This window comes from Sinocyclocheilus grahami, unplaced genomic scaffold (genome assembly GCF_001515645.1).
Source record: "Sinocyclocheilus grahami isolate Dianchi unplaced genomic scaffold, SAMN03320097.WGS_v1.1 scaffold265.1, whole genome shotgun sequence".
Taxonomy (NCBI): Eukaryota; Metazoa; Chordata; class Actinopteri; order Cypriniformes; family Cyprinidae; genus Sinocyclocheilus; species Sinocyclocheilus grahami.
In genome coordinates this window covers 578,935-591,162 of record NW_015505444.1, presented here as the reverse complement: position 1 = coordinate 591,162, position 12,228 = coordinate 578,935, and the positions used below count along the sequence as shown (strand labels likewise).

General features: G+C 39.3%; 1 protein-coding gene across 1 annotated transcript in view; it reads right to left on the bottom strand.

The window, feature by feature from the left end:
* Positions 1 to 12,228, bottom strand: part of LOC107599395 (uncharacterized) — a 76,713-nt gene that overhangs the window by 2,661 nt on the left and 61,824 nt on the right. The window contains exons 10-13 of the mRNA XM_016290974.1: positions 11,233 to 11,320; positions 11,056 to 11,148; positions 10,519 to 10,724; positions 3,262 to 3,439 (exon numbers count right to left, since the gene is read on the bottom strand). Of these exons, the coding sequence (XP_016146460.1) occupies positions 3,262 to 3,439; positions 10,519 to 10,724; positions 11,056 to 11,148; positions 11,233 to 11,320 (565 nt within the window). The remainder of the gene's footprint in view (positions 1 to 3,261; positions 3,440 to 10,518; positions 10,725 to 11,055; positions 11,149 to 11,232; positions 11,321 to 12,228) is intronic.

Genomic DNA, 12,228 nt, shown 5'->3' with positions numbered 1-12,228 from the left:
GTGATTTTTAACAATAACTTATAAACCTTTCAAAACAGACCTACTGTGAGCTGCAAAGTTGTTAACGATGGTATATAATTTTGTTGAAGCCATCAGCTGCATTATCTTATTTTTAAAATAATTGTTTAACAGTGGAATTCCTAGAGAAAAACTACATTACCCATGATTCTGCAATTAAATCTCCACCAATCAGAGAGCTGCAACAAGCAAATTGTGCAAAAATAATACTTAGCGCCCATCCACTCCAATGAAATTACTTATACTGCACATAATTAATTAAGCTTTAAGTATGCTGTTCTGAACATAACCTATAAAAAGACTGTGTATGTGAAGGGTTAAATTGTCAAATTTGTTTTTTTTTTGCAAAACTGAAAAGGTCATGAGATTGTAATACAAAAAGTTCTAAAAGACTTAGCCCAAACTATGTAAAAACTTACTCCGTTAACCAAACAGTTCATTCTCTGCATTTACTAGAACCAGTAAATACTCGCTGCATGCAGATCCACTAAACCCAAGAACAAAACAAATCTATTTGAAGAAAGTGCCTAATCCAGCTCCGGAAGTGTGTCCCTGATGGATTCTCCTCTGTTTTCTCTCCTCACAGAGCTAGCAGTTTTGGCCATGGGCCTGTTTCATCTTAAAGATGGATCACGTGGAAAACGCTGTGTGCAGGGCTTCTAAAATCACCATGGGAATCCAGGTACAAATGTGATCATTACCCCACAAACCAGTTTCCAATGAACAAGGGCTGCTTAAAATCCACACGGCAGCACATCATTTGAATACACAAATAGCCAAACCCATTAGACACCAGTAATATGCTGTTTTGATGTGCGGTAAATGTCTAATACATCGTGATATGGGGTTAGACTCCTGTCAAATCAAATGAATCCCGCCCTCTTTATTTTGAGACCACACCCCTTTTTTGTGCCAAACAACTTGGAACCAATTCCAATGTTTGAATCAAAAGCCGTACAATTTTTAAAACGGTCACTAGTAGCACAGTGGCAAAATGTGCCATTGCTGGTAGAGATGGTGTATCTACACATTAGAATCACAATAATCCACAAAATGGATTTGTTTCTTACAAACACAAAGCTTTTCACTTCACAAGGCATTAACTGATGGACTGGAGTGGTGTGGATTACTTGTGGATTATTGTGATGTTTATATCAGCTGTTTGGACTCTCATTCTGACGGCACCCATTCACTGGAGAGGATCCATTGGTGAGCAAGTGATGCAATGCTACATTTCTCTAAATTCCCATGAAGAAACAAACTCATCTGTATCTCGGATGGCCTGAAGGTGAGCAAATTTTCATTTTTGGGTGAACCATTCCTTTAAAGCATCTTTCTCCTTTCTGGCTTGTATCTGTGTCATATTTAACATGGGCTTATGGCGTCATTAAAAAGCCACAATGGGTCGCAGAAGTCTGGGTACTAATGAGACCAGGTGCTGCACACCTGACCCCAAACTGTCTCAGCAATGAACAATTGAGTGTGTGTGTGAGAAAAAGGACAGAAAATGATAAAGAGGATGATGACTATGGCTATGTTCAGAATAGCATACTACTCCATGCACTATGCATATCATACCTGGATAACCTACTACTACATTACACTGCACTGAGCACTGAATCCCACAGTGCAACATGTCTGACTTGACCTTCAATTTCCAGAGTGAAGAATTAATTGTAAGTAATATTTGTCACAGTGTTAATTTTTTTATGGTATAAGATTTCAGTGGATTTCTCAGTAAAAAAACTACATTACCCATGATTCTGCAGGTAAATCTCCACCAATCAGTGAATTGCAACAAGCAAATTGTGAAAAAATAACACTCAGTGCCCATCTACTCCCATGAAAAGACTTTAAAAATAGTAGGCAGTGTATTGTGTATAATATAGATAATTAAGCTTTAAGTGTGCCGTTCTGAACATAACCCAGGAAAAGACTGTGTATGTGAAGGGCTAAAATTTTTGCAAAACTGAAAAGGTCATGAGATTGTAATACAAAAAGTTCTGAAAGACTTGCCTAAACTATGTAAAAACTTATTCCATTAACCAAACGGTTCATCCTCTGCATTTACCAGAGCCAGTAAATACTCGCTGCATGCAGATCCACTAAACCCAAGAACAAAACAAATCTATTTGAAGAAAGTGCCTAATCCAGCTCCGGAAGTGTGTCCCTGATGGATTCTCCTCTGTTTTCTCTCCTCACAGAGCTAGCAGTTTTGGCCATGGGCCTGTTTCATCTTAAAGATGGATCACGTGGAAAACGCTGTGTGCAGGGCTTCTAAAATCACCATGGGAATCCAGGTACAAATGTGATCATTACCCCACAAACCAGTTTCCAATGAACAAGGGCTGCTTAAAATCCACACGGCAGCACATCATTTGAATACACAAATAGCCAAACCCATTAGACACCAGTAATATGCTGTTTTGATGTGCGGTAAATGTCTAATACATCGTGATATGGGGTTAGACTCCTGTCAAATCAAATGAATCCCGCCCTCTTTATTTTGAGACCACATCCCTTTTTCGTGCCAAACAACTTGGAACCAATTCCAATGTTTGAATCAAAAGCCGTACAATTTTTAAAACGGTCACTAGTAGCACAGTGGCAAAATGTGCCATTGCTGGTAGAGATGGTGTATCTACACATTAGAATCACAATAATCCACAAAATGGATTTGTTTCTTACAAACACGAAGCTTTTCACTTCACAAGACATTAACTGATGGACTGGAGTGGTGTGGATTACTTGTGGATTATTGTGATGTTTATATCAGCTGTTTGGACTCTCATTCTGACGGCACCCATTCACTGGAGAGGATCCATTGGTGAGCAAGTGATGCAATGCTACATTTCTCTAAATTCCCATGAAGAAACAAACTCATCTGTATCTCGGATGGCCTGAAGGTGAGCAAATTTTCATTTTTGGGTGAACCATTCCTTTAAAGCATCTTTCTCCTTTCTCTGTCATTCAGAATTAGAATTAATTCCACAGTGTAAAAATGTATGACTGCAAGCTAGAACTAGTATAATATAATATTATTTACACTGTAACTTATTTCAAATGGCTTTTGGAAACAAAAGCCTTGTAAAGGACTGAGCCAATTAATATCTTATTTAAACTCGAAATTGGCTGAGGAGAATGGAGAGGCGATTGCACACTTTGACATTGATTTGTTAATTAGATTAGAGAGTTGAATGATGTCTGATTAGGAATAGGTTAATAAATCTGGGATGTACTTACGAAAACAACCCTGTTTCCAGTAGTAACCGGGGAGACATTCATCACATTTGACTCCGTTAGTGCCTTCTTTACACTGACAGAAGCCAGTTCCATTACAGCGGTCGTGCAATGAGCCCATCGTATTACAGTTACACTCTGAAAAGTAAGAGAGAGAATTAGTTAGGGGAAAAGGGTTGAACTTTTACTAAATTATGTGTGCCAAAAAGGCTCAATGGGTTTCCTTGTTATTTAATTGGTTGGTTTTGCTGTTGACAGTTCTGCTTGCATTAAAGGGGTCATATGATGCGATTTCAATTTTTCCTTTCTCTTTGGAGTGTTACAAGCTCTTGGTGCATAAAGAAGATGTGTACAGTTGCAAAGACTAAAGTCTCAAATCCAAAGAGATATTCTTTATAAAAGTTAAGAATCAGCCCCGCCTACCTAAAACGGCTAGTTCTAACACGCCCCCACATACCTACATCACGATGTGGGCTGATTTGCATAATGCCGCCCAAATGTTCACGCAAAGAAAGAAGGCGTAACTTTTATTCTCGCTGTAGTATTGTTGTTGCCGCCGCCATGACGTGAAGGCGCTGTGTTTCGTTGTGAAAGCGGTTTGGTCTTCCAAAAGAGGACGATATCTGCTTAGTCATGCCTGGAGCTGATCCGTGCTGGTTGAAATACATCAACTTTGCTGTGGATCGCCGGATCGGCTTTCACCGTGGACGAAGCGGAGTCCAGCCTGGGGTCGTCACATGTGGTTGCCGCAAGCCCGCCGGACGCTCCTTCATCGAATCCGCCGGCCGTTCCTCACTCTAGCCTGCCATGTGTGACGCTGTGTGTTTCATTGTGAAAGAGAAACTACTTTGTTTGGCCTTCCAAAAGAGGACACAACTAGAAATCAGTGGTTAAGTTGTATTTACAACACTGTTCCAGAACAGTTCAACCCAAATATTCAGATGTGTGCAGCACATTTTGTGGAGGATGAGGACTGTTTCCTGTGAGAGTAGCCTACAATGCCGGCTGTTCTGACTCACAGACTGTAAGTACGTTTTTTATATTTAAATAATTTGCCACTAACGATTCAAACGCGAGTTTTGAGCAGTGTAGAGTAGCACTAGTTGTTTGTCGTTTCTCCCATCACAAATGCAGACATGATTTTATGTTTATGTGGCGCGATATGCAACGCAACGCTTAAAAAGACAGTATGAGTCATTATAATCTGTAATTATGTCCCCACTGGATGCAACAAATGCCTCGTTTGTAATGGATTTTATTGTTTTTGTCTTGTCGCGCCGGGATACAGGGCATCACATTATGGTGAGGGGCGTAACATTTCCGTCACACGCTTGAGGTATTCAGCCAATCACAATGCACTGGATAGCTGACCGATCAGAGCTTTTCAGACCGATGAGCTTTGTAAAAATTGATGCGTTTCAGAAAGGCGGGGCATAGAGGAGCAACAATAATGTACATTATGTGGAAAATAATGTGTTTTTTTAACCTTAAACCGCATAAACACATTTCATTACACCAAATACACAAAATAATGTTCTTTTTAGCAATGTCATATGACCCCTTTAATGTTGCTATGCACATATGACATGGCGTTTTCTTGCATGCACTTGAGGCCATTATATTTATTCATAAAAATGTCATCTTAGTGCATACTTAAGCTTTATTTGCATTGTGAAAAAGCATGCTATTTGTTTATATTGAGAAGTGGATTTTAATGGCGGATGCCAATATCTTAAAGAGCAGGGTGGCCAATGAACAATATACCGCTAAACTAATTAAGACGGAGAATGGGAGTTCTGTGCATTCAGGTGCTGGCATTCCAGTGCTGTCAAAATGCCAAAAAAAATCCCAAATATTGGATGATATATCAGTCGGCCATTTAATATTGAGCAACAGTATCGTTTTATGTTGTGTTGTGATCGTTTTATCGTACTGTGATGGATCGGCTGCTTCTCCCCTTATTATCATCATCACCTCGTCCCTTAAACGCCGCCCTCCAGGTTCCCGACAGAAGTGGGTGTGTGAGAGAGGAGGGCCGCAGAAACACTCAAGGCTGGCGGCATGTGATGAGGCACACCTGAAGTGAATGGAGCCTCGTCACCGCTGCCGCTAAATGCCGAGCATTTGAATGAATGTATATGCTTCGCATTATATCTTAATTAACAGTAGGAAGCTCTTGAAAATTTTGTTAAACTTGGAAGAAATTTGGCATTAATCGTAATAAATTTTAATTGTGAATATTGATGGTACAGTTTAGTTTGTATGCATTTTGTGCACTGTTAACAAAAAATATCACCAAAGTGTGCCAGAAAACACTAATTTAGCTGGTTTGTGAAGAGACAGACCTGACCAGACTGCATTTCCCATCACTTTGGTTACCTAAAAATAACTGGGTATAGAGTGCTGTAGGGATGATGTGTTTTAGCACTTCCAGTTCCATCATCATGAAATCAGTGGGTTTTGGGTAAATGGCTGAAATAAGGTCTGTGGTCAACACAAGCTCAAAATAGGTAAAATTGGTAAAAGATGTGTTCATTAGTGAAGACAGGCTTTCTGCTGGTCTTGAAAAAGGTTGTAAAACGGTCTTAATTTGCCCTTCCACAAATGATGGCCTTAAAATGTCTTAATAGAAAATAAACCTTTAAAAAGTCATGGCATTAAGTTTTGCATACAATGCAAAAAAAAAAAAAAGCAAATCTAAACATCCTTAAATCAAGATGAGTGTTGAATCCGTGTATCATTCGATCATTCAATTTTTGATTTAATATTGAAAGTAAAAAAATGAGAAAACGGCTCCTTTTTCATTTTTTTTTTCCATAAAATGAAAAACGAGAATTCAGCTTAAATTTTCGTTTTTTGTTCATGGGTGGAAAAATGAATAAACAGCTTGAATATTTGATTTCTACATGTGGGCGGGAATTAAACCCCCCTTTCTGCTGATTGGTCAGCAGAAGATCAAACCGTGCCATCATCAGTTCTTCCGCAGTATCATGCAGCAGAATAATAGTCCTCCACTGCTGCAGTTGTATGGATTAATAACCCATTTTATCAATTTCATATTTTTCTCATCAAACAGACTAATGAATAGCTCGACACAACTCGTACCGGGGCAGAGTCTAGACAGGGCTTTCTTCTGTGTAGACCAGCAGTTCTTAAAGTGATCGGGGGTCCAAGAAATAATATAGCCTTAATATTGCTATAGCCTAAAGTATTTCCAGACTGTAAAGTCGCTTTTTTTATCATGATACATAGGCCTACTGTGATTTATTCCAAAGTGACTTATATGATGCATTTAATGTAAAATAATCTAAATTAAGCCTTTTAAAAGACGAGTATTCCCTGTGGTTCATGTTTGTGAAAGATGCTCAGCTGATGCAAAGAATAGAATTTATATCTACACAGAAGAAAACCCTGTCTAGACAATGCCCCGGTACGAGTTGTGTCGAGCTATTCATTTGACTGTTTGTTTGATGAAAAAAAGATTAAATGTAGTTGCAATAAATGCATTAAGAATCCATACAACTGCAGCAGCTGAGGACTATTATTCTGCTGTGTGATATTTAAGCTGAAATCTTATTTCGTTTTCTCATTTTTCTACTTTCAATATTAAATCAAAAAACGAATGATCGAATGATACACGGATTGTTGTGTTCCCTTCAATTTATTCCTTAAATTGTATTTATTTGGTCTTATAAAGGTCTTAATAAAGTCTTAAATGTATCTTCTGCAGAAACCCTGAAGATTATTGTGATGAACAAAATGTGTATGAATCATAACAGAGCTTATTTTTTTCAATAAATAAAAGGCAATGGAAAAATCCTATTGGTTTTTGTTGAGGAAACCAGGGTGATGCTAACTTGTGCTTCAGCCTACAAAAATGCATTGTTAATCTCACAAAAGATATAATGTATTGCATAACTTTTAAAGTGTATTGTAACTGTAAATTAATTATGTTTTATTATTTTTAGAAACTATGCACTGATATTTTTATACACGTCAGTATTTTGCATTGGGCTGCAGCCAACTGCATTAGAACAAATTACTGCACTTCTGTGAGAACTCCTGAAAATAGACACTGCAAACTCAGTGCTATTGTGAGCTCAGGATGAGATAAATGTTCTCCTCATGGAGATCTTGGTGTTGACCCTGTGCCATGTTGTCACCTGCCGCACACCCGATGAGGGCGAGTTGGTTTGTGCTGACTTCACAGCATGCTTTCATTTACCCCGCGCCCTGCCTCCTCTTGCAGCAGATGGACTCCCTTCTCCATCCTGGTACTCTCAGCGTCGCGCTGATTTAAGAGCTGTCACATCCGGGTTTATTTCTGGAAGTTTACTTGAGCACCGCTGGGAATCTCTAATATGACGCTCACAGGATGATAATGTTGCAGTTTAACTTTGCTGACCGTGACGTCCAATGCAGTTTTGTTTCATCTTGCATTTTTTCCTTGTTCCCTCTTTTAGTTGTCTGTGTATAACTTTCTCCTGATTACATCCTTAGTATTTTTCTCGAGCTACGTCTCTTTTTGTGTGGGTGTGTGTTGCTGACAGGGCGATATCTCACACACTCTTACGGGAGTCTTTCCCACACCTTGTGCACGTGTGTGTGTGTGTGTGCATGTGCTCCGGGGCTGTTGGAAAATCTGATGACAGATGTTTTCTCTCAAACAGTCTTCTGAAGCAGATCTTTTTTGTCAAACTGCTGGTTTCTCCCATTTCCCATTCACACCTGTCCTGTATCTTTCTCTCATGTCTGTTTCTTTCTGTCACTCACAGCGAATCAGTGTCTATTGCGTCAGTAAACCATGTTCAGTGTCGCCCCTTTTTGAGAATCTGAGCCAGTGCCTGCCAAGCGTTATATGGCACTTTGACCTCCACATGACGGATACAAGGTTCTAAGTAGTTTGAAAGTGGAGGTGTACATATTAAGATGTATTTCTGGGCAAGGATGCACTTAAGTGATCAAAAGTGACAGTAAAGACATTTATAATGTAATTATAATTAAGATTTCTATTTCAAATCAAATATCAGCATATTAGAATGATTTCTGAAGGATCATGAGACGCAGAGGACTGGAGTAATGATGCTGAAAATTCAGCTTTGATCACAGAAATAAATTACATTTTACTATATATTCACAATATATTCAGATAGTTAACAGTTCTTTTAAATTGTAATAATATTTCATAATATTACTGTTTTACTGTATTTTTGCTTAAATAAATGCGGCCTTGTTGAGCAGAAGGAACATCTTTATAATTAAAAAATCTTAACAAACCCAAACTTTTGAATGGTAGTGTATTTTTATATATATATATACAGTATATAGAGAGAGAAAGAGAGCAAAAATTATTTCAAATATTTATGAGCACTTTAAAAGCTAGAGAGCGAGAACTCAGTACAGAGCCTGTCTCAGCACACAGGAACAGGCAAATCAATTAAATATAAGGCTACGTTAAATGGAAACGTTTTTCCCTTGAGTTTTTAAAAAGTTTCACATATACACGACAACGCTTTCAAAACAATTCGCGTTTACATATATTTGCGAAAACGGCCAAAAACGCTGTATTACGTATGCCAGGCCAGTAGGTGGCGCTTGTTAGTAAACAGTACCTGTAGGGAAGTGACAATTATATGTTGAATATGATGCGTCTCCGCTGTTGGTTGTAATATTGGTAAAGTAAATCCACACTTTGCTGAAGAAGCGTTAGCAAACTCTTGAGCAGCAACAACAGTACCATGCACTCCGCCGTTGTTGAGTATGTTTGTTTGCGCTTGCCTTTAAAACCGACACGTACTGCGCATGTCTACATACCTAACACGTACTACAAAAAAACGAACACGTACTACGCACGTGCATGACTTCACCGTTTTCAAAGATTCCCGTTTTGGGTGTTTACACGGAAACGATAACGGTGGTGTTTTCAAAAACTTTGAAACCCGTTTTCAAATATATGCGTTTTCAGTCCCCAAAACGCCATTGTCGTGAAAAACGAACAGGAAAAACATATAAAAAGTTTCCCGTTTTTGGCTGAAAACGTTGTCGTGTGAACGGCCCCTAAATGAGCGTTACACACACACACACACAAGCTGATCACAACACACTTACCTTAGATATCATGCATATAGAGAGAAGCAGGGATGGAGGGATTGAGAGTTAGAATGCTGGAGACAGGAAGTGACATGTTGAGAAACATCAAACTCAGCAAGTCTTTAGTTTTTGAACTCTCAACATCACGTGTTGTAGAACTTTCTAAAGTACTAGCCTTTACTTCACATCTCCATTGTAACATGTTCTAGAACGCTTCACAGTTACTGTACCACTATTGAACTAAAGCGCAATTATATACCTTAGTCAGGTTAGACGGCATTATGAAAACAAGGCTATGAATGATAGACTTACAGTATTACAATGGTATGCGCTGTATGAAGGTTCTAGATCAGGGGTGGCGAACTCCGGTCCTGGAGAGCCGCAGCCCTGCAGAGTACAGCTCCAACCCTAATTAAAACTTACCTGCCTGTAGCTTTCTGGTAACCTTTCAGACCTTGATTAGCTTGTTCAGGTGTGTTTGATTAGGGTTGAAGCAAAACTCTGCAGGGCTGCGGCTCTCCAGGACTGACGTTCGCCACCCCTGTTCTAGATCATAAGTAATTTTCACAACTCACAACTTTCAAAGCTGTTTTGTGGAGTTTTTGTCTACTGAAAGTCTTTTGGAAAGATGCTTGGTCATTTGACAATCGGTATGTTGTGAAACAACAGTACAATCCATTGAACACACTGTACATTTGTCCCTCACATCCTTGTTTTCATTCCTCTCAAAAATTAAATATGACGATACCCCAGGGCCATCGCTAGGAATTCTGGGCCCTGTGCAATGAAATTGCTATAGGGCCCCCTCAAAATCACGTTCAGTGGTGGGTTCGCGATCCCTCCCCATGGACCCCTGTTACTCAGTTCCAATATTACTCCCTGCCCGACGCCCCTGCGATACCCTGACTAAGGTCTATTGAAAAATTAACAAATGCGGCAGCATGAACTTTCTACAGTACATTGATGAAAGCATCTGCTAAATGAAAAATGAAAATTAATCCGGAAACACTCTAACGTGTAGTTACTTAGTGCTCCTAAACAACTCACGGTTCCACTCAACTCATTAACTAGAGTTAAAACACGTTACATTGTTTATGAGTTGTATGGAACTAAGGTGAGTTCTAGAACCCATTCGTGTTCGAGTCGAAGGTTCTACAATCTAGAATGTTACTGTTCCCTTCCAGTCATAAACGCTGTAATGTATTCTATCGAGAACGCTCCCTCATTCTTGTAAATATTGTGACATTGTACTTTGAATTCTCTTTCTTCCTTTTCTCCGCTCATTTTCGTTTCTTTCTCACCTTTGAAGTCGTCATATATGATGCCTTTTAGCTGTACAGTCTGTTGCCCTCCAGATAGTAAGAACTTCAGAAGAGCTTTGGAAAATGAAAAGTCTTATTTTATAACCTTTATCTAGAAACCTACTACAACTAGCAAAGCAAAGCAAATCGAGTCAACTACAACCAAATCTCCAGCTATCAGTCCACACAGTTAAGGGAGGGCAACTGAATCATTGTTTGAAACATTTAACAGGCCCAAAAATTCACTACCAAGCATGTGTACTCTAATATATTCAACCTAAAGTGGCATACTACAGAGGCTAATGCAGCTCCTTGTTAATGTTGATTCAAACAACTACAATGCATATGCAGTGATAGACTTCACCAGCCACAAAGCACTCTTAAGTCTACCTCACAGCAGGGATACCTTTTTTATTCTCTTCATCTTCTCTCTCCCACTTATGGATGGGTTTTACTTCATCCTCTCCTTTACTGTGCTCATTTGAGTGCTTGTGTGGATCTAGACGAGCAAGGAGAAGGACTGAGCAATCCCTAGGTTTGTACTACATTCTATACGACAGGCCGACTACCAGTTGAGCCATACCTTCAACAGCTGTGCGTTTATGAGACCCTTCCTCCTCCTCTTCTTTTGTCTTTCCTTCTTCTGACTCCTTTGATTTCTCTAGTTCTGGCTTTCGATCCACATGTCTTGGTCCTGAGATATGATGCTTTGATACTGTTTCATGTGGCATGTGTACTGTTGAAATCGTCTCTAATTTTGGCAGCACAGATCCATGCATTGTCTCAACAGACTCTGGTACTAGTTCATGAGACTCCCTTTTTGGCTGAGTCGGTATGTGTCTATGAGATTCTAATATTGATTCATGAGGTTTCACTGTTGGCTCATGAGGTTTATGCATTGCCTCATGATGATGTACTATTGGTTCATGAGGTTTATGCATTGCTTCATGATGATGTACTGTTGGCTCATGAGGTTTATGCATTGGCTCGTGATGATGTACTATTGGTTCATGAGGTTTATGCATTGCCTCTTGATGATGTACTGTTGGTTCATGAGGTTTATGCATTGCCTCATGATGATGTACTATTGGCTCATGGGGTTTATGCATTGCCTCATGATGATGTACTATTGGTTCATGAGGTTTATGCATTGGCTCATGATGATGTACTATTGGCTCATGAGCTTTCACTACTGGCTCATGAGGGTTATGCATTGCCTCATGATGATGTACTATTGGTTCATGAGGTTTATGCATTGCCTCATGATGATGTACTATTGGTTCATGAGGTTTATGCATTGCTTCATGATGATGTACTGTTGGCTCATGAGGTTTATGCATTGGCTCGTGATGATGTACTATTGGCTCATAAGGTTTATGCATTGTCTCATGATGATGTACTATTGTCTCATGAGGATTATGCATTGCCTCATGATGATGTACTATTGGCTCATGAGGTTTATTGATTGCCTCATGATGATGTACTATAGGCTCATGAGGTTTATGCATTGGCTCATGATGATGTACTATTGGCTCATGAGGTTTATGCATTGGCTCATGATGATGTACTATTGGCTCAT